A 26798-nucleotide genomic window follows, 5' to 3' on the forward strand; every position below is an offset into this window, starting at 1 on the left:
AGCCAAAGAAGGACCCCTTAGGAAAGGTCACTAAAAACAGGGTCAAAGCAGGTTTTAAGGAGAGTCTTAAAAGAGGTACAAGGTGGAGAGGTTTAGGGAGGGATTTCCATATCTTAGGGCAGAAGGTTGGAAACTATATGGTCTTTATGGACAAATGAACTATGAGGGGCTAAATTTTCTTTCTCATCCATAATTACTCAGTGATGTACAACCAGTGAAGTAATCTGAGATGCATGTTTTCTTCAACTAGAGGGAGTTCTATTTTCACAACTCACTAAGGGCCCAAGCAGTACATTTGAAAAACAGGCCTGAATTTTATTCAACCAAATCTTGGATCAACAATATTGCACCTTTAATATAGAAAAATGTCCCAAGACACTTCATAAGATCCTTATCAAACAAAATTTGACACAGAACAATAGAAGGACAGCTATATTAGGGCAGATGACCAAAGCTTGGTCATAGAGAGGTAGAGAGGTTTAGGGAGGGTATTTCAGAGCTTAGGGCCGAGGCAATTGACACTGCCAATGATAGATTGATTAAAATTAGGGATTTTTAATTCACTTTGCTTACTTATCTTGCTTCACAATCAACAAAAATGCCCTTGCACAGGTCTAAATCTTTCTCTCCACAGAAGTGCTCTGGTCAAAACTGAATACAAGCAATATCAAAAAATTCTAAGATTTTGACAAGTGGTTATTTACCACTCACACAAGATAAACTTATTCACTCTTTGAAGCATGATCAACATGAAAAATTAATAGAATATAAATCTTAAATAGGCATAAGCACAATGCACTGCTGTTTGCTCGATACTAAATTAACTGATCTCAAACAAGCAGTAGTGGTGGTATGAAATTGACCTCAATACCCCCATTTTCTGCCCATCTAAAGAAACATCCCATTAAAAACTCATTACATTTCCATTTTCCAGAAAGCATTTTCCAAAAGAGCAAATTAAAAACCTTGTATTATGTGGCATCTTTCACATTCTCAGGTTGTCCCAAAATGCTCATAGCCAATCAAGTACTTCCGAAGGGTAATCACTATAGGAAGGCAAGTTCAATGGCCAATTTACACACAGCAAGGTCCCTCAAACCGCAACGAGATAAATAACCAGTTTTTATTGGTGTGGACTGGGGGATAAATAAATAATCGCTCGGACACCTTGCCCTTCTTCGAATAGTACAATTTACCCCTTGAATCCATCTGAATATACAGCCAGGGACTCAATTTAAAATCTCATCTAAAAGTCAGTGCCTCCAATAGTACTACACCAATGCAAGCATCAGCCTAGGTGAAATGCTCAAACACAGGAATAGGCCTGAACTCATGACCTTCTGGACTTGGAAGCAAAGGTATTACCACTGAGTCAAACAAACTTAACTTACACCCAGGAATCTTTGCAATTTATGGCCACAACGAAATGTTAATTGCAATCAGTTCTTAAAAACTGAGCAAGAAAGAATAAAAGATCCATATTTTCTCCTAAATGAGGCCCAGATTTAACTTTCTGTAGCAGGTAAGGCACTTACTCTTCCCATTTCCGGCGCCCAAGAAACAGAAATTTGATTGGGTACAGCAGATGACAGCCTAACTTGCGATGTGATGTTTAAAGGCCGACCAGGTCGCTTCTGTTCAACACCATTTTTAAGTGGTGGCGTAAACCCCTGAAAATAAAGTGCAATAATCAGCAAGAAAGAATGTGATATATCTGAATTACCAATATCCAGAGTTATTACTGGACTGAAAAGAACTAAAAATCTAAAAACAACATAACTAAGAACATGCGTTCCCTAGCAAATCCGTAGAACAATGCAGTCTTCTTGCACATCTTAGCAATGAATGCAACATTGAAGTTTCTCTAAAATAAAAGCAAAATACTGCAGCTGCTGGAAATCTGAAATAAAAACAAGAAATGCTGGAAATACTCAGCAGGTCTGGCAGCATCTGTGGATCAGGTCAGTGACCTTTCTTCAGAATTGACAAATATTAGAAATGTAAGTTTCTCTGATGGCTCAGCAATTTCATGACCAGGAATGACAAGGAGCCATATGATGGGAATGATGGCATAGTGGTTTTGTTATGGGACTAGTAATCCAGAGGCCCAGACTAATGGAGGCATGAGTTCAAATCCCACCACACCACCTGAGGAATTTAAATTCAATTAAACAAACAAATATGGAATAAAAAGTTGATATCAATAATGTTGAAGCTGAAAATACCAGATGACTGTAACAATGCATCTGGTTCACTAATGTCCTTTAGGGAAGGAAATCTACTGTTCTTAGCTAGTCTGGCCAAATGTGATCTTTAAGGAGATGTTGTTTCAGGTGCAGGTTAGGTACATCCAACAAGGGTGAAAGATGGGGAACCAAATCCAGGGCTCCTTGGATGACGAGGGAGATAGAGAATATGATGGAACAAGAGGGTATATCATGCATGTTACGTGAACTCTTCTGGGGAGAGCCAGGCCAAATACAATAAGTTGAGGGGAGAAGTGAAGAGGAAAATAAGACGGTCAAAAAAAGACTATCAAAATAAACTGGCAGCAAACATAAAAGGGAACGGAGAAAAAATTATGAACAAAGAAGTGATATATGCTTGGAGGCACAGGCCAAAGCTAGAATACTTAATCAGTACTTTGCATCAGTGTTTACTAAGAGGATGCTGACAAAATATCAGTAGAAGTCGAGATGGTAGAGGTAATGGATGGGGTGAAAATTGATGGGCAGATGTACTGGAAAGCCAGGCTATGCTTAGAGCAGATAAGTCGCCTGTTCTGGATGGCTTGCATCCCAAGTTGCTAAAGGATGTGAGGGTGGAGATAGTGGAAGGGCTTGCCATAATCTCCCAATCTCCCCTGGATAAAGGGAAGGTGCCAGAGGATTGGAGAGCGACAAATGTGACAAGAAAAGGAGCAAGGTCAATCCTAGTAACTTCAGGCCAGTCAGTTTAACATCAGTGGTTTAGAAACAATAAATCAGGGGGAAAAAAATCAACAGGCACTTTGAGAGGTTTGAGTTTATTAAGGGGAACCAGCACAGATTTGTAAAACACATAGCACGCTTGACAAATCTAACTAAATTTTTTGATGAAGTAACAGAGAAGGTTGATGAAGGGAAAGCAATGTATATTGTCTATATGGATTTTAAGAAAGCATTTGACAAAGTACTGCACGAAAGGCTGGTAAACATACTTGAGACTCATGGAGTAGGACAGTCCAAGTCAGCTTGGATAAAAAATTGGCTTATGGACAGAGAACAGTAAGGTGTGGTAAATGGTTGTTTTCCAGGCTGGAAAATAGTCGTGGTGTTCCCCAAAGGTACATATAAATAGAGTAAAATTTAAAAGTTTGCTGATGATATCAAATTTGGAGGTGTGGCAAACAGTGAGGATGATATCAATCAACTGCAACAGGACATAGACAGGGTAGCAGAATGGGCAGACAAGTGGCAGCTGGAATTTAATACAAAGAAGTGCGAGGTGATGCATTTTGGCAGAAGGGATAGGGAGAGGAGATATAGACTTAATGGCACAGTTCTAAAGAGCATACAGGAAAGGGGATCCTGAGAGTTCATGTGCATCAATCCTTGAAGGTGGCATGTCATGTTGAGAGAATAATTACCAAAGCATATGGGATCTTGGGCTTCATAAATAGAGGTGTTGAGTACAAAAGCAGGCAAGTTATGCTGAACCTTTATAAAGCTCTGGTTAGGCCACAACTAGAGTACTGCATCCAGTTCTGGTCACTGCACTTCAGGAAGGTTGTGAGGGTACAGAGGAAATTTAACAGATTGGTTCTAGGGATCAGAGATTTTAGCTACGAGGTTAGGTTGGAGAAGCTGGGGTTGTTCTCCTTGGAGCAAAGCAGACTGACGGGATATTTGACAGAGGTGTAAAGATTATACATGTTTAGAATAGGTAGACAAAGAAATGCTGTCCCCAATAACTGTTGGCACAGGACCAGGGAACACAGATTTAAGGTTTTGGGCAAGAGATGCAGGCGGGACGTGAGGAAGAACTTTTTTTATGCAGTGAGTGGTAATGGCCTGAAACTCACTGCCTACAAAGATGGTGGAAGCACAGACGGTGAATTACTTCAAAAGGAAATTGAATGGGCACTTGAGGGAAATAAGCTTGTAGGGCTACAGGGATAGAGTGGGGGAATGAAACTGACTAGATTGCTCTACAGGCAGTTGGCATGGACTCAATGGACCGAATGGCCTCCTTCTGTCCTGTAATGACTCTATGTGACTCCAGACCCACAGCAATACAGTTGGCTCTTAACTGCCCTTTGAAATGCTGTAGCAAGTCACTCAGCTGTATTAATCGGCTATAAGAATAAAACCAGATGGACTACCTGCCATTGACCTCAGCCACAGAAAATGACAAAGGCAACCCAGCCTAGTCAACCCTGCAAAAGGTCTCCTCAGTCACAGCTGGGGACTGGTGTCAAAACTGGAAGAGTTCCCCACGCACCAGCCTGACAGTCTTTTTCAGAGAATCATACCTTTCAGCCAATGTCTCAGACTCCTCCGTCACCACACTTGACTATGTCCTGTATATCTACATTTCAACAGGGCAGATCCAGCAGAGGTGGTGGCACTGTGGTATACAGTCGGGAGGAGTTGCCCTGGGCGTCGCCAACATTGACTCCAGACCACACGAAGTCTCATGGCATCAGGTTAAACATGGGCAAAGAAATCTCTTGCTGATTACCACCTACCGTCCTCCCTCAGCTGATGAATCAGTACAGCTTCTTGTTGACTTCCAGAAGTGGAAGAAGCATTGACGGTAGCAAAGGCACAAATTGCATTCAGGATAGGGAGACATCAATGTCCATCACCACGAGTGGCTTGGTAGCACCGCTTGAGTTTTGATAAGATAATGGAGAGGGTTGATGAAGGTAATGCAGTTGATGTGGTGTACATGGACTGTCAAAAGGCATTTGATAAAGTGCCACATAACAGGCTTGTCAGCAAAGTTAGAGCCCATGGAATAAAAGGGACAGTAGCAGCATGAATATAAAATTGGCTAAATAGCAAGTTACATTCGTGCCACACAAATGGTGGGCAATGACAATCTCGAACAAGAGAGAATCTAACCATCTCCCCTTAATGTTCAAAGGCATTATCATCGCTGAATCCCCCACTATCAATATTCTAGGGGTTACCATTGACCAGAAACGCAACTGGACCAGCCATATAAATATTGTGGCTACAAAAGCAGGTCAGAGGCTGGCAATTCTGCAGTGAGTAACTCATCTCCTGAATCCCCAAAGCCTGTCCACCATCTACAAGGCACAAATCAGGAGTGTGATGGAATACTCACCAATTGCCTGAATGAGTGCAGCTCCAACAACACTCAAGAAGCTCAACACCATCCAGGACAAAGCAGCCCGTGTGATCGGCACCCTATCCACTACCTTCAGCAATCACTCACTCCACCACCAATACACAGTGGCAGCAGCGTGTACCATATACAAGATGTACTGGAGCAACTCACCAAGGCTCCTTTGACAGCACCTTCAAAACATGTGATCCCTACCACCTAGAAGGACAGCGGCAGCAGTTGCATGGGAACAGCACTACCTGCAAGTTGCCATCCAAGCCACACACCATCCTGACTTGGAACTATATTGCTGCCCCTTCACTGTCGCTGGGTCAAAATCCTGGAACTCCCTACCTAACGAGCAGTATGGGAGTGCCTATACTACACGAACTGCAGCAATTCAAGAAGGCATCTCACCATCCCCTTCTCAAGGGCCAATTAGGGATAGGCAATAAATGTCAGCCTTGCCAGTGGCACCCACAACCTGTGATTGAATGAAAATCTTTTTAAAAGACTAAGAAGTTCCTGAGTTCAATCCTCGGGCTGTGTTCAGTTAGCTGTGCTCTGCTAAGGCATGCAGTGCCCTGGAGAGGGTTCTCATTCCTGTAGCTAACCAGTCATCCTGAAGAAAGTGCTGGTCATTGATGTGGTGTATTTATTAACTTGTAATGCACAACAGAACTACTCTTTATTTCTTTGCACAAAATTATAGAATTTTGTATCACTGGAGAAAGCCATTTGGTTTATCGCGAAGTATATTTCCCTCTCCTTTCTCCATATACCCTTTAAAATTATTCTCTTTCAAATATTTATTCATTTCCCTCCTATTACAGATTCTGTTTCCACCACTACTTTCCTACAAATAATTCTGTTTATAGACTTAAACCACTGTCTCACCATAACAAACTTAAAAATGCTGTTATTGGTCTGAAAACAGATCAGATTGATAGTCTTCAATTTTAAGCACACTCAGCACAAGGCTTTACCTTTCATTTAACTCATTCTTTACCTTACCCGGAAGTGCACGATGGTAGTCTATAGATGCTCCCAGCATCAACAGGTCTCAATCTAATAAACACAGCATTCATTTACTCCTTAACACCTTAAAAGGGTGCAAAAACTAGGCAAGTCTGCACCTCCTAAAACCATGCCTAGGCTATGCAGCAAACAAAGAATGGTAACCTTTTGGTTTGGAAGCTGGAATGTGAGGACTGTGTGTCCTGGAATGAACAACGACCAGCACTTCACAGCAAGTGTATGGAAGACAGCCCTGATTGTGAGCTACACAAGCTTGGTATTGACATTGTCACTCTACAAGAAACCAGATTAGCCGACACAGGCTCTATTTAAACACACCAAAAATACTTTTGTACACTTTGATTTTTTTTATATAAACTTACCGGTAATGGATAGAGCTTTCCATTTACTTTTATACACAAATTATTAGGGTAATTATCTTGCTGGGGACAGCTTGTCTCTGCGAGACAAAACCTGAAACCAAACCAAAAGTGGAATCGGATTAGCAACAGATCTGCTGAAGAAACAGCATTCCTTTTATTAGGAAAAAGAGTAAATGCCAATTCAGCCTAATCCACTCATTGGACTAAAGGCTACATCCTCAATCTGTGTGTAAGAAGTGTTAACAACTTGCATTTATATAGTGCCTTCAACATGTAAAAATGCCCCAAGTTATGGAAAAATGGCCCAAAAATACCTGACTCCAGGAGATACATCAACATTTATTTAGAAAAAAACCCCAGTATCAAAATAAATTCAACATAGCATACTGAAAAGATAGAACTACTACTAATACCTCAGAAAAGCTGTTAAAATATACAGGTGGAGCTATGAATATTGGTATAATAGGCTGACTATGATATAAATGTCCTCATTAAGCAATCAATTCAAAACTCAAAAATCCAAACCCTCAGCAACCACATATAGGGTGAGAAATTGGGCCCATTAGCACCCTTTTTTTTTTTAGATGCTCCATATGCCCTTAAGAGTTCCAACTTGTGGGGCTTTTCACGCTGACTGCCATTTTGGTACAGATTTTAGCGTGTGTACAATAAACATCCACCAGAAGTATGCAGAGCAGGCAGGTCATGCCATCAGTCAGCGTGCAAAGCTAATTTGATGCCAGCTGTGTCATTTTCAAGCCCCTGCCCTCTGTCACTGACCACCACAATGTCTGTCGGGCCACAATATGAAAATAAAAGACACCACAAAATAAACATTCTAAACCAAATTTATAAATTAAATCAAGTCATATTATATACAAAAGTCAAGTAATCCCTCTTGTGCATTTTCTTAGTGCCTATCTTCCATTTGGCTCTACCTGCCCTGTGTTATCCCCAGAGGCTGCAGCATGACTGGTGGAAGGCTGCTGACTTTCAGCAGAGGAGACTGCAGATGGCCTTAGAAGTCAACCTCCAGCAGCTGATTCTAGAAGGCCCAGCTGCTGACTACACCGTCTGTACCAACGGAGCATGGGTGGCAGCAGTCTCGATGGCTGACAAACAACAGCAGGGGCACTGATGGGAGTGGCCAGGGGTTGGGGGAACCATGAATGCTGACTTCCTGAGACAGGACAGCAGGTTTGTGCTCCATAGAGCAAGTGCCATTCCCCAGGGACAACACTTAACAGCAATCCTAGTATTTGCTGGAGAACAGATTGGTGGATTGCTGTAACACCCTGCAAGTCTCTATGCACACTGTAATCCACAGACATGATGGCAGCAGTTGAGCTTACATGGCGGCAAGCTGACCTTGCATGATTGCAGTCTGAGCTTCCACTGCAGCACTCAGACATTGGGTGGCTGCTGCTGGTGCTGCAATGTCGGCCAACAGATGCTACTTCATGGTAGGGGCCACAAGTGTATGAATAGAGTTGGCTACAGCTTCCAGAATGGAAAGGACTGGGCTCCAAGCTTTGCACATAGCCCTGTGCCAAGTTGGTACTGGATTCCTCCATACTTCTTGAAATTGAGCACAGGCTCAATTCCCAATGCAACAAATATTTTATTCTGCATACCCATTGGCATTCTTCTGTAGCTTGCACCACTGAAGTCCTCACCCGAGTCTTCTGCAGCAAAACCTGTGTGCAATCTTGCCCTCCGGCAAGCTGGCACCTGCACTATCACGCCCTGCCCTGGCTGCAGCCCACTCATGCCCAGTGTCTCACCACATGCAGATGGCACCTCTAATCTAAGCTCTACAATATGCAGTATCACAGCTGGTGGCTGCGAGTGTGAAATCAAGTGATGGTGTTGTGTCTTCATTATAACTCTCTTCGCAGTGTTCCTCCATTGCCTGGGGGTTGCACCTCTTGGCTATCTAAAAGGAAAGTGACATAAGGGTAAGGTTGCAGTGCAGGGAAGGGGGAAAGTAAGAGGTATATGCATATACCATCTGCAGCTTGTAAACCAGAAGAATGTGTGGGATGAGAGGGAAGTGGGATGTGAGGAGGAGGATTAGGCATGAGGAAACTGTCATCTTTGATGGTTTCAGCCTAAAGGACTGCTCGGGTATGAAATTGAAACCCGACCCGACTACATCCCACCTGAACCCAACCCAGGCCAGAGTCCTTTGATTTTTTCCCGTGTCCGACCCGACCCGACTAAAGTTAATTATATCAAACAGGTTATTGTGCTCTACCTTGTCCAAATGTTGTGATCCTCCATTCCGGCAGCACGTTTCCTGCCTTGATGTCCCAGCTAAATGTTCAAATTTTGAAGATTACTTCCTTCCCTGAGCAAGGCAGCACTGTGTCCACATCCAGCCCAGCCCAACCCAACCCGAGCCCGAATGCCGGACCCAGAACAGAGACCCGACCCAAACCAAACCCGACACGTCAGCGGGTCTGGTCGGGTAGCCATGCTTTATTTCAGCCCCACCAGGGCTTCAGCAATGGATTCCTTAATAATAACCAGCACTGTCTCCTCTATGGTGGGGTGGGGGGAGGGTGGTAGTTAGAACATGCAGATACACCTGCCTCCTTCAGGTTAGCTCCTGCTGTCTTGGATTTTCGCCACCTTGTCCTTCAAGAGAGAAGGAAGTGTGTGATGAGGGAAAATCCAAGACTCCAAGATGTGAGCGTTGTGCAATCTGTCTGGCTGATGTCGTTATTATGATTGAGTAGCCAATGACTCAGTGTGTGCAACCTCTGAGATGTGGGTGTGAGGCTTCCAGCAGTGCTAAGTGTGTGAGGATGAGGTGAAGCATATGAAATGTTAGGTCTGAAGCCTGATTGATAGTAGGTGTGATAGGGTGCAGTGATTTGAGCAGTGTCTGAGACTAGTGGTGCAGTTGGTAAGATGTGACATTTAAAGATGCATTCACTGACCTGAACCACTCGTGTGAGGTCATTGAACTTTACTGCACTACATCCAGGTCCTCAGGGCTGGAGTCCTGGTATTGACCTCCATGGCTATCTGCTCCCATTACTTGCGACAGTGTATCTGGAGTGCCTCCTGGCCCTCCTACGGATAAAAGACTGGTCTTCTCCTTTCCACCTCCTGCACAGAGACCTCCAGCACAGCTTCCAAAACCTTAGAGCCCACATTCGCCCCTGTTGTGCCATTGGCCAGACTTTCTTCAACACAACTCCCAGTATCTGCTCCAGCCACAATGGACCTCCTCTTCAAGCAGTGCAGGATAGCTTTAAGTGGTGCTAGACACTCATGATACTGGCCCCTTGCTGATGTAACCAGCCAATGAACTGCACGGTTAACACTGGCTGGACACAGAGATCATTCAAATGAGCAGGCAGCACAAAATTGACCTGTTACCTGCATTGGAATCAACAGCTAATTGTGCATCGCAATCAATGCAGCTGCTTCCAGGGGCGATCCAATTTAGTCCCATAGTTTCATAACAGGATAAAAGATTAACAAGTTCAAAAATTGTCACCTATCCTTCTTCTTTCTTTTCTTTTGGGCCTCCTTATCTCGAGAGACAATGGATACGCGCCTGGAGGTGGTCAGTGGTTTGTGAAGCAGCGCCTGGAGTGGCTATAAAGGCCAATTCTGGAGTGACAGGCTCTTCCACAGGTGCTGCAGAGAAATTTGTTTGTTGGGGCTGTTGCACAGTTGTCACCTCTACAGTTTTACTGAAAGTTTGCTTTGGGTCACTTGTTTACCATTGCAGACCTCCCTGCAAATTACTTCACATTGTTTATTCCTTTACACTACAGCTATAGAAAAATATTGTCCTTTTTTATTCAGCTGTCAGATCTTTAAGCTCATATTGTTAACTCAAACAATTTTCATGATACAAGACGACATTTTTTGAAAATGCTATGTATTTGATAGGTTTCTCCATGCCAAATTCAAATACCATCGTCTAGCCAAGATGGTGAACAGGTACCTTGCTTGCTGACCTGCTCTGATGCATGACTCCTCCTCCCAGGGGTTGGAGTAAGAAGCACATGTCTTTCTCCTCAACAGCAAAAGTAAGACTAGAATTTCACCAAGTGTGGGAGGGTGGTGGGAGGAACAGGTTTAAATGCCTATGTACTATGACTCCTTTGTGTCTGTTGTTACAGAGGAAGATACAAAAACCTCCCAGGAACACAAGACCACCAAGGGATTAGCAAGAATGAGAATTAGTATCAGTAAAAAAGTAGTACTGGAGAAATTTATGGAACTGAAAGTTGATAAATTCCTTGGACTTGATGATCTACATCTGAGTGTTGAAAGAATCGGTTGTAGAGATAGTGGATGCTTTGGTGGTCATCGCCCAAAATTCTATAGATTCTGGAATGGTTCTTGCAGATTGGAAGGTAGCAAATGTAACCCCACTATTTAAGAAAGGAGGGAAAGAGAAGATAGGGAACGACAGGACTGATAGCCCGACATCAGTAGAAGGGAAAACGCTAGAATCTATCACAAAGGATGTGATAACTGGATACTTAGAAAATAATGGTAGAATTGGGCAGAGTCAACATGGATTTATGAAAAGGAAATCATGTTTCACAAACCTGTTTTTTGAGGATGTAACTAGCAGAATAAATATGGGGGAACCAGTGGATGTGGTATATTTGGATTTTCAGGCTTTCGATAAAGCCCCACACAGGAAATCAGTATGCAAAATTAGAGGACATGGGATTGGGGATAATATACTGGCATGGATTGATATTTGGTTAACGGACAGAAAACAGAGAGTAGGAATAAACAGGTCATTCTCAGGTTGGTAGGCTATGACTAGTGGGGTACTGCGAGGATCAGTGCTTGGGCCCCAGCTATTCAAAATCTATATCAATGATTTGGATGTGGGAACCAAATGCAATATTTCCAAGTTTGCTGATGACACAAAGCTAGATGGGAATGTGACTTGTGAGGAGGATGCAAAGAGACTTCAAGGGGATTTAGACAGGTTAAGTGAGTGGGCAAGAACATGGCAGATGGAATATAATGTGGAAAAATGTGACGTTATCCACTTAGGAAGGCAAATGGTATGTTGGCCTTTATTGTAAGAAGATTTGAAGACAGAAGTAAAGAAATCTTGCTGCAATTGTATAGAGCCTTGGTGAGACAGCACCTGGAGTACTGCGTACAGTTTTGGTTTTCTTACCCAGGGAGAGATATACTTGACATAGAGGGAGTGCAATGAAGGTTCACCAGACTGATCTCTGGGATGGTGAGATTGTCCTATGAGGAGAGATAGAGGAGACTGGGCCTATATTATCTACAGTTTAGAAAAATGAGAGGTGATCTCATTGAAGCATACAAAATTCTGACAGGGTAGATGTTGGAAAGATGTTTCCCCTGGCTGGGGGATCTAGAACCAGGGGACACAGTCGAATACGAGGTAGACCACTGAGGGCTGAGATGAGGAATTTCTTCACTCAGAGGGTGGTGAATCTTTGGAATTATCTACCCCAGAGGGCTGTGGAGACTCAGTCATTGAGTATATTCAAGACAGAGATCAACAGATTGCTAGACATTAAAAGATATGGTGTTGAGGTAGATCAGCCATGATCTAGTTAAATGGCAGAGCATGCTTGAAGAGCCGAATGGCCTACTCCTGCTCCTATTTCCTATGTACCTATGAGCATGTGTTCAAAATACTATGCAACTCCATGAATAGGTTTTTAACAAAAATGACATTGTCTCTGTAAGGTGGAACTAAAATACAGCAAAAGATTCTACAAAGAGATTAACTCACCTCATCTGAACAATCTACTCAAATGGATTAACTCACCTCAACTGTACCTGCACAATATAGTCTCTTCTTCCACCTGGCAAAAAGTCCCTATAAAGAATGCGATAGATCAAATTACTTAGAAGTAAATAGTGTTGCACTGATTTCTCTCAAACATTCACTCACTTATGTTTAAGCCATGAGACGAAAAATCTATTGATAACATTTGTACGCCAAGGATAAAAGTACCAATAACAGTGAAAATTATACCCAAAAGTCCCAAATAAATAGACATAGAACATAGAACAGTACAGCACAGTACAGGCCCTTCGGCCCACAATGTTGTGCCGAACCTTTAACCTACTCTAATATCAAACTAACTACCTACCCTTCATTCTACTATCATCCATGTACCTATCCAAGAGTCACTTAAATGCCCCTAATGTATCTGCTTCTACTACCACCGCTGGCAGCGCATTCCACACACCCACCATTCTCTGTGTAAAGAACCTACCTCTGACATCTCCCCGAAACCTTCCTCCAATTACCTTAAAATTATGCCCCCTGGTGATAGCCCTTTCCACCCTGGGAAAAAGTCTCTGACTATCCACTCTATCTATGCCTCTCATCATCTTGTACCCCTTGATCAAGTCACCTCTCATCCTTCTTCGCTCCAATGAGAAAAGCCCTAGCTCCCTCAATCTTTCTTCGTAGGACATGCCCTCCAGTCCAGGCAGCATCCTGGTAAATCTCCTCTGCACCCTCTCTAAAGCTTCCACATCCTTCCTATAATGAGGCGACCAGAACTGAACACAATATTCCAAATGTGGTCGAACCAGGGCCTTATAGAGCTGCAGCATAACCTCGCGGCTCTTAAACTCAATCCCCCTGTTAATGAAAGCCAACACACCATACGCCTTCTTAACAACCCTATCAACTTGGGTGGCAACTTTGAGCGATCTATGGACATGGACCCCAAGATCCCTCTGTTCCTCCACACTACCAAGAATCCTGTCTTTAAGCCTGTATTCTGCATTCAAATTTGACCTTCCAAAATGAATCACTTCACACTTTTCCAGGTTGATCTCCATCTGCCACTTCTCAACCCAGCTCTGCATCCTGTCAATGTCCCGTTGCAACCTACAACAGCCTTCCACACTATCCACAACTCCAGCAACCTTCGTGTCATCGGCAAACTTGCTAACCCAGCCTTCCACTTCCTCATCCAAGTCATTTATAAAAATCACAAAGAGCAGAGGTCCCAGAACAGATCCTTGTGGAACACCACTGGTCACCGAGCTCCATGCTGAATACTTTCCATCTACTACCACCCTCTGACTTCTATGGGCCAGCCAATTTTGTATCCAGACAGCCAGCTTTCCCTGAATCCCATGCCTCCTTACTTTCTGAATGAGCCTACCATGGGGAACCTTATCAAACGCCTTGCTAAAATCCATATACACCACATCCACTGCTCTTCCTTCATCAATGTGTTTTGTCACATCTTCAAAGAATTCAATAAGGCTTGTGAGGCATGACCTGCCCCTCACAAAGCCATGCTGACTGTCTCTAATCAAACCATGCTTTTCCAAATAATCATAAATCCTGTCTCTCAGAATCCTCTCCAATAATTTGCCCACTACCGACGTAAGACTGACTGGTCTATAATTCCCAGGGTTATCCCTATTCCCTTTCCTGACAAGGGAACAACATTTGCCATCCTCCAATCATCCGGTACTACTCCAGTGGACAGTGAAGACGCAAAGATCATCGCCAAAGGCGCAGCAATCTCTTCCTTCGCTTCCCGCAATATCCTTGGGTATATCCCATCTGGCCCCGGGGACTTATCTGTCCTCATATCATTCAAAATTTCCAGCACATCCTCCCTCTTAACCTCAACCTGTTCGAGCATATCAGCCTGTTCCACGCTGTCCTCACAAACGACCAGATCCCTCTCACTAGTGAATACTGAAGCAAAGTATTCATTTATATACATCTTGTGGAAATTTGTTTTTTGTACTCATCCCTGAAGACACCAACTCAAAGAGTACCATTTCACAAATGCTGGCTGCACTCTGCCCCAGTTGGCCATTCTATATGGGAGTGCCTAGACAGTGAATACTGGAAGGCTTTTCAATCACAGAAGCATCACAGCTGAGTCCTCACTGGGCAGCTATCTCTCTGCGTACTTTCCCACAGGGGTCAATGGATCAAAAATTAGAAGCAGGCTGATTTTTCTTTGGTCTAATCTAGGGCTGTTGAAGCTAACTATCCTGTCCCAGATCAGGAATCAAATCTGGGAAATCTCTGAACTCTACAGCACTTCCACAGTTGGCAGTGCTTTTATCAACTAAGTTTTGTTGAACTATTTGAAGGCAATTTATAAGATATTTAAATCACTTACAAGTAACAGAAGTGAGTCATTGGAGTACTCTGTCAAAGTACATTACCAAGGCTTCTGCTGTGTTTCCCCACCTCACCTCCCAAGGGCAGAGATCTTCTAAAACAGCCTTCCCTTGGATGGCCACATACAAAACCCCTCTCTCAGCTTACTAAGAATCCATGAGAGAGAAATCTAACACAGGCCTTTAATGACCAATCAACTAGAATTCTGTTGTCTGTCAATTCAGGAAGCCTCCATTGAACCTTCAAATCTTTACATTATTACTGTACAGTGAAAGCCTCTGTCAGTCTGAATACCACTGTTACTAATGTTTAACCTAAACTGGTTAGGTTAATATTAAAATAATGCGAGACACGTAAAGGATTTAAGCTAGTCAAGAGGAAGAAGGAAGCTTACTTAAGGTTGAGGAAGCAAGGATCAGACAGGGCTCTAGAGGGTTACAAGGTAGCCAGGAAGGAACTGAAGAATGGACTTAGGAGAGCTAGAAGGGGACATGAAAATGTCTTGGCGGGTAGGATTAAGGAAAATCCCAAGGTGTTCTACACTTATGCGAGGAACAGGAGGATGGCCAGAGTGAGGGTAGGGCCGATCAGGGATAGTGGAGGGAACTTGTGCCTGGAGTCGGAGGAGGTAGGGGAGGTCCTAAATGAATACTTTGCTTCAGTATTCACTAGTGAGAGAGACCTGGTCATTTGTGAGGACAGCGTGGAACAGGCTGATATGCTCGAACAGGTTGAGGTTAAGAGGGAGGATGTGCTGGAAATTTTGAATGATATGAGGACAGATAAGTCCCCGGGGCCAGATGGGATATACCCAAGGATATTACGGGAAGCGAGGGAAGAGATGGCTGCACATTTGGCGATGATCTTTGCATCCTCACTGTCCACTGGAGTAGTACCGGTGATTGGAGGGTGGCAAATGTTGTTCCCTTGTTCAAGAAAGGGAATAGGGATAACCCTGGGAATTATAGACCAGTCAGTCTTACGTCGGTAGTGGGCAAATTATTGGAGAGGATTCTGAGAGACAGGATTTATGATTTATTTGGAAAAGCATGGTTTGATTAGAGACAGTCAGCATGGCTTTGTGAGGGGCAGGTCATGCCTCACAAGCCTTATTGAATTCTTTGAAGATGTGACAAAACACATTGATGAAGGAAGAGCAGTGGATGTGGTGTATATGGATTTTAGCAAGGCATTTGATAAGGTTCCCCATGATAGGCTCATTCAGAAAGTAAGGAGGCATGGGATTCAGGGAAAGCTGGCTGTCTGGATACAAAATTGGCTGGCCCATAGAAGTCAGAGGGTGGTAGTAGATGGAAAGTATTCAGCATGGAGCTCGGTGACCAGTGGTGTTCCACAAGGATCTGTTCTGGGACCTCTGCTCTTTGTGATTTTTATAAATGACTTGGATGAGGAAGTGGAAGGCTGGGTTAGCAAGTTTGCCGATGACACGAAGGTTGCTGGAGTTGTGGATAGTGTGGAAGGCTGTTGTAGGTTGCAACGGGACATTGACAGGATGCAGAGCTGGGCTGAGAGGTGGCAGATGGAGATCAACCTGGAAAAGTGTGAAGTGATTCATTTTGGAAGGTCAAATTTGAATGCGGAATACAGGCTTAAAGACAGGATTCTTGGTGGTGTGGAGGAACAGAGGGATCTTGGGGTCCATGTCCATAGATCGCTCAAAGTTGCCACCCAAGTTGATAGGGTTGTTAAGAAGGCGTATGGCGTGTTGGCTTTCATTAACAGGGGGATTGAGTTTAAGAGCTGCGAGGTTATGCTGCAGCTCTATAAAGCCCTGGTTAGACCACATTTGGAATATTGTGTTCAGTTCTGGCTGCCTCATTATAGGAAGGATGTGGAAGCTTTAGAGAGGGTGCAGAGGAGATTTACCAGGATGCTGCCTGGACTGGAGGGCATGTCCTACCAAGAAAGATTGAGGGAGCTAGGGCTTTTCTCATTGGAGCGAAGAAGGATGAGAGGTGACTTGATAGAGGGGTACAAGATGATGAGAGGCATAGATAGAGTGGATAGCCAGAGACTTTTTCCCAGGGTGGAAAGGGCTATCACCAGGGGGCATAATTTTAAGGTAATTGGAGGAAGGTTTCGGGGAGATGTCAGAGGTAGGTTCTTTACACAGAGAGTGGTGGGTGTGTGGAATGCGCTGCCAGCGGTGGTAGTAGAAGCAGATACATTAGGGGCATTTAAGCGACTCTTGGATAGGTACATGGATGATAGTAGAATGAAGGGTAGGTAGTTAGTTTGATCTTCGAGTAGGTTAAAGGTTCGGCACAACATTGTGGGCCGAAGGGCCTGTACTGTGCTGTACTGTTTTATGTTCTATGTTTAACATTGGTTTGAGTAGCTATTGAGACAAAACAATGTTTTTTTAATCCAGTTTCCTTTTGCTTAAGTAAGCCCTGGCACTACATTAACACAGAAACCCATTTGTCATTCTTACCTAGAAATGCATATTTCTTTTACTTGTTGAGGAGTCAATGCGAAGATAAAGTACTTTTCCTGGAATCGTTGAATGTTTGATGGCACTGAATAAAAAAAAGTAAAAAGTTAATTCAAAGCCTCCAGCTTGGCTTAATTAGTAATACATTTGCCTCCAAGTTAAAGGTTGTTCAAGACCTTGACTTAACCTTTGACTTCAGCACATATTCTAGGCTGACAGGGCAGTACAAGAGTGCTGCATTGTCTGAAATGCCATGTTCTGGATGAAATATTAAACCAATGGCCATAAAAAGGTTCCATGGCTACACCACCAAAAATAGATATACTGGTACTTTGAATGCTTCTTATAAATTCCTTGTTGTATGGCATTTATTTATCTAATAATGACTGTACTGTAGAAGGCTTTATTGCACGTGAAACATTTAGGGTACCTCAAAGGCATTACAAGAATTCAAGTTTGTTTCTTTCTGCAGTACACCTGTGAAGAAATTAATCACAAAGAGTCATTGGGTCCAAAAAGGAAAGTATGTTCCTGCAAAATAGGTAAAATAGAATCTTTTTTAAAAAATTACTCCCTCCTCTTGAAGGCATTAACTGACTTGTGCTCGGACAACCCTCTGGTTCCTCATTCAAGTGGTCATTCATAACAAAACACAGGAGATGGAACAGTAAGTACAGTAAATAGCAAAAAACCATTCAACCATGGAGGTGATCATAGCTGAACTTAAACTAGTCTTCACACTTTCCCAAGAGCTGGAACTCTGGCTGATTTTTCCTATATCTGGACCAAGGGCACTAATTATAGCTCTTTGCTTGAGAGCAGGATCAAACTAGAGACCTCACTGAAAGGTACAGCTCAGTTTCACACTAGTTAGTGTATTCATTCACTTAACCATTGAAGGAGCACGACAGTGGAACCTGGGACAGATCTGCACAAGTTCTCCAGAGTGAAGTCTGTAATATGGTTCATCACCTGTATACATGCCTCAACAAGAAATGTTCAGTGAAGCATCAGATAATTTGTCAGAAGTTCCAAGTCTAAAAATTTTGTGACTACCAGTGTGTCTATGAAAAGCATAAACCACACAGTATTTCGGGGAGGCTGTAGCGTAATGGTAATATACTGGCACTAGTACTCCAGAGGCCAAGGCTAATGCTCTGGGGACATGGGTTTGAATCCACCACAGCAAATGGTGAAATTTCAATTCAATTAATAAATCTGGAATTAAAATGCTAGTCTAATGGTGACCATGAAACCATTGTTAATTGTTGTAAAATGCATCTGGTTCACTAATGCCCTTTAGGGAAGGAAATCTGCCGTCCTTACCTACATGTGGCTCCAGAACCACACCAATGTGGTTGACTCTTAAATGCCCTCTGAAATGGCCTAGCAAGCCATTCAGTTGTATCAAACCACTACAAAGTCTAAGAAAGCACTATTTGTGTAGCTACACCTCAAGGACTGCAGCAGTTCAAGAAAGCAGCTCACCACCACATTCTCAAGGGCAATTAGGGATGGACAATAAATGCTGGCCTAGCCAGCAACGCCCACATCCCACAAACAAATGAGACAAAGTCTTGTTCACTCCCACGGGACAATCATACCACCTGGTCGAAAATAAATAATTATAGATAAGAACAGTTAGCTGTTTCTATAGATCTCCAATTTTAATTTGAAAGAGGTGTTGTGGTGGCACATTTGATCATATCCAAGCAGTTAGCTTCAGAATTGTATTATCCAAGTACTGAGGCAGTTCTCTGCCAAGTAACATGAAGCACCATTTTAAAAGAAACTCCCTTGCACTATTAGAAATTTCCAAGCTTCCCCAATAACTTAGTCTATAAATGGATTACATGGTGTGGAGAGAATCATACATTATCTGTGATGCCATTTAGAAGCAAATAGTTTCTTTGCACTAATTGCCCAAGTTCACACATGGAAGAATGGTCACTTGGTCAAGGCACTTGAAGGCTGTCAGTGGAAGTATTGCCCAGCAAAATGTTAACCCTTCTCGAGAGAAAAAGTGAAAATAAAAAACTTCCAACATTTTAGCAGCTGCCAGTAATAGGTTGAATAATGCAGAACTATATACTCCAGTAAAATGAGATCAAAGGATACAGACGTTTCCCTGTTGCACTGCAAATCTAACAGTTCTCCATGCAGAATAGAGCCTGCAATAAACACTAAGAAGCTCCAAGTTTCAGCTATCGTGCAATATGTCCTTGCATTATGGTGAGATTGTACAAACAGTATAATAGAGCTCAACCTCCAACTGAAAGCATTACAGGTGACTATGCTGTCGCTTGAAGCTCATTTACACTCTTTGTACAATCTCACCATAGAAAAGTTATGGCCATTCAGCCCATCGCGTCTGCACCTCGAGTAATTTGCTAGTTTAACAATAGGATCCAAGGGCAAGTGCTGTATTTTGTACATGTTCATACTTTCCAAATTCCTCCTACATTTGATGGCAACTTACATTTATATAGAGCCTTTAATACAGCAAAATGGCCCAAAGCAGTTCACAGTTTGCAATTATAGGGTGTTAATAATGTATTAGATGATCTCAATCAGACGAGCAGTGGGCATCAAAGGCAACCTCAATATCCTCATGGTACAGGGGTTGGGAGAATAGTAAAATAAAAGGAAGAAAAAATATATCAGCCAGTGTTGATGGCTAGTCAATGTTGGAAAGTATGCCTGAGGACATATCAGAACAAGATTGAGCTCAAAGGTGATATCCCTTCAGGTTGAATGGTGTGTCATCACTCATCATCAAGCTTCATACATAAAGAATTGCCAACTGAGCAAGATCCCTAGATAACGTTTTTACTTTTCTAGCCCAAGGCTCCCCGCAACCCCTGAAACCAACAGTAATAAACCACTGTGGCCAAGGTCAACTAACTAAACGTCGACTAAAATTGAACCTCTGATCTTCTGGATCTGTATCGTTCAGTTCCACCTTAGAGAGTGAATTTACATACTGATCTAGAGGGAAACCACAAGATCCATGGAGTATTACTTCATGCTGGAGAGCAACACTCTTGTGCATATATACCAAATCTTTACATTACTATCTAACATGTCAAGGAAACTTGCCCCAGCTCTATTTTTAAGAATATGCCCTCTTGTTCTGGATTTCCTCATTAGAGGAAGCAATTTTGCTGCATCTACCATACTGAATCCCTTTATCATTTTAAAGACCTCGAGTAGATCACCTCTCAATCTTCTAAATTCAAAGGAATAAAAGCCAAGTTTATGCAACCTGTCCTCGTAATTTAATCCTTTATGACAGGTATCATTCCGATCAATCTCCACTCTATCCCTTCCAAGAACAATATATCTATCTTGAACAAAAACAGAAAAGAACAAAGAAACAAAGAAAATTACAGCACAGGAACAGGCCCTTCGGCCCTCCAAGCCTGCGCCGATCCAGATCCTCTATCTAAACAAGTCGCCTATTTTCTAAGGGTCTGTATCTCTTTGCTTCCTGCCCATTCATGTATCTGTCTAGATACATCTTAAAAGAAGCTATCGTGCCCGCGTCTACCACCTCCGCTGGCAACGCGTTCCAGGCACCCACCACCCTCTGCGTAAAGAACTTTCCATGCATATCCCCCCCTAAACCTTTCCCCTCTCACTTTGAACTCGTGACCCCTAGTAAATGCTGGAAATACTCAGCAGCTCAAGCAACATCTGTGGACAGAAGAGCAGTTAACGTTTCAGGTCTGAGCTTTCATCAGAACTGGCGGGGCAGGGGTGGGGGGGGGAGGGGAAGAACAAGAGGGAAGATCTATAATAGGGTGGAGGATAGGAGAGATTAAATGACAAAAGGTTTCATGGTACAAAGCCAAGGGGAGTGGTAATGGGACAAGTAAAGAAACAAAAGATGTGTCTGGGTGAGGTGTAAATGTCACAAAGTAAAGGAATTAAGAACTAAGAGGGGGAAAAAATGAAACAGCAAAAAAAAGAAAGAAGAAAAAAAAATGGGGGCAAAGGCTATGACCTAAAATTATTGAACTCAATGTTGAGTCTGGAAGGCTGTAAAATGCCCAGTCGAAAGATAAGGTGCTGTTCCTCGAGCTTGCATTGAGCTTCATTAGAACAGTGTAGCAGGCCAAGGACAGAAAGGTTTTGAGGTTTGGTGCCCAAATCTGAACTCCAGGTGCAGTTTGACCAAATCTCTGTACAATGGAAGCACCACTTCCCCACTTTTCATTCCAAACCCTTTCAGATAAGACTCAACATTCCATTAGTCTTTTTGATTACTTTTTATATCTGTGCAGTACCTTCTAATGGTCCGTGTACATGGATACCCTGATTTGTTTGCTCCTCCACAGTTGGAGGATTCAAAAGTTGAACACTAGGGTCATGGTTTGGGTTTTCTCCGAACACGCACTCATGGTGAAAAAGTGGTTTCCATAAATAGACAGTGTCTCCTATGATCTGAAAAACGTGACCTTGTATGAGCCATGCGTAGAGTATCTTGCAAGATTTAATATTTACCTCCTAATCACAGCACATAATATACCAGAGATCATGTAGGGCACCCAATACATTCTCCTATTTCCTTTGAAAGGCAGAAAACACCCATGAGTCTACCAATGTGTTAATCTTAAAATAGATTTATTTATAGGTTGAATGAAACATTAAAACAGTAAAATACAACATACTGAGTATACTACTTAAAAACAATAAAGAATTAGATAACAAGGGATTTAATAGAGTCTTTTCAGAATTTGTTTCAGTTTGATGAGTTGAAATGAAAAAATACACATTGTTTTATAAAGGATCGATAAAAGGTTACTGAAGGTTAAATGTGTGTATGGGGTGTGGGGGTGTGTCTGTGTTTCCAAGCTTACCCTCTTCAAACTCCATTCTCTCTCTGATCTTTGAAACACTAGAGGTCTCAATGTGATTTATTTTCCCACCCAACATAAGAAAAAAACAATTATTCACAGATCAATGACTGCAATAATCAGGAGGCCCTTACATTCCATGATTATTACTTTTAATTTTCTTCTGTGCATTAGGGTCATCTCGGGAGATTTCTATTGTAATACATGTAAAATCCTGTTGAGATTTCCATTGTAATGCAAGTAGCATTCCTGTTGAGATTTTTTACAATGCAAAGAAAAATCAGAAGATTAAATCATCAGATTATAAAGCTCACTTAATCACTGACCTGCATAAGAATCCCAAGTGGCTATTTTCCAAGTGAGAGTTTAGTGAACAAGTATTGGCAGGCTCTTTGACCTGCTTTCCAGCAGGAGTGAGAGAATAACTACCATAAGTAGAAACTCTAGCTAAATTTTTTCCCTCAGCTGGAGACAGCGAGGCCAACTATAGTACCTTGGATGGTGCCTCGACTGAGATCAGCTAACTCAACGCACACCCAAGGAAACCCTTGGCTTTGTCATGCAGCACAATTCCCAATTAGGATATCAATGTGGCTTTTGTCACCCGCAAAATTAAGCTATATAGATTGCGGCAATTAAACTGAACAAGTACACATTAGGCAAACACGCAGCTATGATGTCCAGAGTCAAGTACAAAGTTCACTATCAAGTGTGCAAGGTATTTGAAGTTTCACCACCTGTACAGCTAAATACAGCGTAAGTTACTGCCTTCAGGAAAGAGGGTTTTAAAAAAAAAGGATGCAGATACACTCACCTAGACTTGTAGGTTTAATAAGGACATCCAGCACATCATAAAAGGGTATGCTTTTCAGCTGGACATCTGGATGGACAGGATGGATGGAGGGAGAAGCCTCTTGCATTTCTATATTCGGTTTACTTTCATGCAATGGAGATGAGGGCTGAGGTGTGGCCGATGTGGATGCTGAAGAATGTGCAATGCCCGAGGTCAAAGCAGAGTCAGCCGAAAGGTTATTGTCCAAAGGGAAAACAGAAGACTTTATGGTTGACAAGTCAGCAAGGCTTTCAATAGTTCTAGGAAAACGTCGTCTGTACAGTTCCTTAATCTTGATCTGAACAGCTGGACTACAGCCACTTTTTAACAGGTGTAGTGCTCTTACAAGGAGTTCATGTTTGCGACCACTTTTGTTACGACCAGCAAAACCTAACAGCACTTGAAGTTCTGAGACACGAAAACTCGAAACCATATTCTGAAAGATAAAAAAAAGCAGTCAGCCTAAAATATTTTCATCTACCATCATTGTGTAGTGTTAGTAACTTTTTAAACCTATAACTCTTAATAGTTCCTAATCAAGTACTTTTGTATTCAATGCTGACTGCTACATAATCTATATAGAAGCTATTATCTTGAAACTGTAAAATGATGTGGAAGCTAGAATCTTCTTAGCTTTATCAGAACTGCAAAGGTCTTTCATTAGATAAATGACTACCTACATTCCTTTTGTGTACCATATAAATTCTACTTGAACACATATGTAAACATGTTAGATTGAAGTTACAGTAATTTCCTGTCACATTGATTCGAACTGGATCCATTTCAGCATTCAAGCCGACTGACAGATGAGATGAGTTTATCTTCACATTAACTTAAAATGATGAAAAATAAAGCTCTCATTAAACCCACACCCCAGAGAGGGATAAATGTAGCCAATAATTTTGGCAAAGCTCCTGGTGAATCACTGACATAAGATTTGCTAGAAGAAAAGAGATCGAGATCTATCAAGTTTGCCTTCTACTCTCCTGGCAGTCACACGATACAATGGCAACGGAGCTGTTGTCTTATCATAGCAATCAATCTCCATCAATTAGACTACAACTAACACACGGAAAACCCCAGGGATGGAAAGCTTTGAGAATCATAGGTCCAAAGTCACCTTTTTCCTCCCAAGCATGTACCACTTACCACATCATGTCTCAAATTATACAATCACTATATCCCAAAAAGTTATTTTCTGAAAGAAATCTAATTTTAATTTGGATGAAACATAACTAACTGCTTCTGCCATCTCCCTAGGAAATCTGCTCTTCATGGTTTATAATTTTGCCTATTTTCTTGAGGAGAGAAGTAAGACTGAATGAAGTAAACAGAATTTGCTTGAGTGTTACTCTGTACGATCCCTATCTGTGAAATAAAGCAATTCTCGACTCATATCTGGTCTCAGCTCACCAAATGTTTCAGTCCACCTTCAGATGGGTTAGAGAAGCAGATACAAAGGCACGTGCAAAAGATACGACAGCCATAACATAAGGGGGTTGGTCTTATTGTTTCATATCTGGGTCATGTCATCATATAATTAAATAATAGGTTGTCGAGGCACACTGCTCAATGCAAGATGCTCGGATTGTTTACAGGAGTGACCAGCCAGAAGAATATCTGCAGCAGGCCTGAAACCTAGAACAAACACTCTTAAAGATGCCATATTGTATACACAATATAAAGACAGACCCGGGGCTTTTTTTGTTTCATGGGCTGTGAGCGTCACCGGCAAGGCCAGCATTTGTTGCCCATCCCTAATTGCCCTTGAGAAGGTGGTGGCTAGCTGCCTTCTTGAACCGCTGCAGTCCATCTGGTGTAGGTACACCCACAGTGCTGTTAGGGAGTTCCAGGATTCTGATCCAGCGACAGTGAAGGAACGGCAATATATTTCCAAATCAGGATGGTGTGTGGCTTGGAGGGGAACGTCCAGATGGTGATGCTCCCACGGGTCTGCTGCGGGTCTCGGGTTTGGAAGGTGCTGTCGAAGGAGGTGTGGTGAGTTGCTGCAGTGCACCTTGCACAGTGGCAACAGTTTGTGCCATCTACATCAGTGATGAAGACAGTAAATGTTTAAGGTGGTGGATGGGGTGCCGACCAAGCAGGCTGCTTTGTCCTGGATGATGTTGAGCTTCCTGAGCATTGTTGGAGCCGCATTCATCCAGGCAAGTGGACAGTATTCCATCACACTCCTGATTTGAGCTTTGCAGATGGTGAACAGGCTTCGGTTAGTCAGGAGGTGGGTTACTCACTACAGAATTCCTAGCCTCTGACCTGCTCTTATAGCCGACGTATTTATGTGGCTGCCCCAGTTCAGTTTCTGGTCAATGGTAACCCGCAGGACACAGACCCCCCAAACAGTCAGAGGGAGACAGAAGAGCAGATATGTAGGCAAATCTCTGAGACGTGCAAGAACAATAGGGCAGTAATAGTAGGGAATTTTAATTACCCCAATATTAACTGGGATAGTTTTAGTGTGAAAGGAACTGAGGGAGCAGAATTCTTGAGGTGCATTCAGGAGAACTTTTTTGCCCAGTATGTAGCAAGTCCAACAAGAGAAGGCGCAGTTTTAGACTTAGTTTTAGGAAATGAAGATGGGCAGGTGGAAGGAGTGGCAGTGGGAGAGCATTTTGGTGGTCGTGATCATAATTCAGTCAGTTTTAACATAATTATGGAAAAAGACAGAGATAGAACAGGAGTTAGAGTTCTCAATTGGGGCAAGGCCAATTTTACTAAACTGAGGAGTGATTTAGCAAAAGTGGACTGGAAACAGTTGCTTGAAGGTAAATCAGTGTCAGAACAGTGGGAGGCATTCAAAGGGGAGATTCAAGGGGTTCAGGGTAAACATGTTCCCACAAAGAAAAAGGGTGAGGCAGCCAAATCTAGAGCCCCATGGATGTCAAGGAGCCTGCAGGGTAAGATAAGGCAGAAAAGGAAAGCTTACGTCTGACACCGAGAACTCAATACTACAGAAAGCCGAGAGGAGGATAGAAAGTGGAGGGGTGAAATCAAAAAGGAAATTAGGAAAGCTAAGAGAGAGCATGAAAGAATAACGGCAAGCAAAATCAAAGTGAACCCAAAGATGTTTTATCAATACATTACGAGTAAGAGGATAACTAAGCAGAGAGTAGGGCCCATAAAAGATCAAAAAGGTAACCTTTGTGTCGGAGCGGAAGATATTGGTATGGTTCTTAATGAACACTTTGCCAATGCACCAAAGAGGGGGACGATGCAGATATTGTAGTTAAGGAGGAAGAGTGTGAAGCATTGGATGTGATAAACATAGGGAGAGAGGAAGTATTAATGGGATTAGCATCCTTGGAAGTTGATAAATCACCAGGGCCAGATTAAATGTATCCTAGGCTGTTAAAAGAAGCGAGAGAGGAAATAGCAGAGGGTCTGACCATCATTTTCCAGTCCACACTGGATACAGGTGTGGTGCCAGAGGACTGGAGAATTGATAACGTTATACCTCTGTTTAAAAAGGGAGCGAAGGATAGACCGAATAATTACAGGCCAGTCAGTCTAACCTCAGTAGTGGGCAAATTATTGGAATCTATTCTGAGAGACAGGATAAACTGTCACTTAGAAAGGCACAGGTTAATCAAGGATAGTCAGCATGGATTTGTTAAGGGAAGATCTTGCTTGACTAACTTGATCAAATTTTTTGAAGAAGTAACAAGGAAGATAGATGACGGTAGTGCAGTTGATGCGGTCTACATGGATTTTAGCAAGGCTTTTGACAAGGGCCCCATGGCAGTCTGGCCAA

At 42.6% G+C, this 26798-nt stretch overlaps 1 protein-coding gene across 3 annotated transcripts in view; it reads right to left on the reverse strand.

The window, feature by feature from the left end:
• pias2 (protein inhibitor of activated STAT, 2) overlaps positions 1-26798 on the reverse strand; it is a 69597-nt gene that overhangs the window by 27819 nt on the left and 14980 nt on the right. For all 3 annotated transcript variants that reach the window (XM_068030098.1, XM_068030078.1, XM_068030087.1), the window contains exons 2-6: positions 23012-23465; positions 17339-17423; positions 12538-12588; positions 6735-6825; positions 1536-1670 (exon numbers count right to left, since the gene is read on the reverse strand). In XM_068030098.1, coding sequence (XP_067886199.1) covers positions 1536-1670; positions 6735-6825; positions 12538-12588; positions 17339-17423; positions 23012-23465 — 816 coding nt within the window. The remainder of the gene's footprint in view (positions 1-1535; positions 1671-6734; positions 6826-12537; positions 12589-17338; positions 17424-23011; positions 23466-26798) is intronic.

The sequence above is a fragment of the Heterodontus francisci genome, chromosome 1, assembly GCF_036365525.1.
Source record: "Heterodontus francisci isolate sHetFra1 chromosome 1, sHetFra1.hap1, whole genome shotgun sequence".
NCBI lineage: Eukaryota > Metazoa > Chordata > Chondrichthyes > Heterodontiformes > Heterodontidae > Heterodontus > Heterodontus francisci.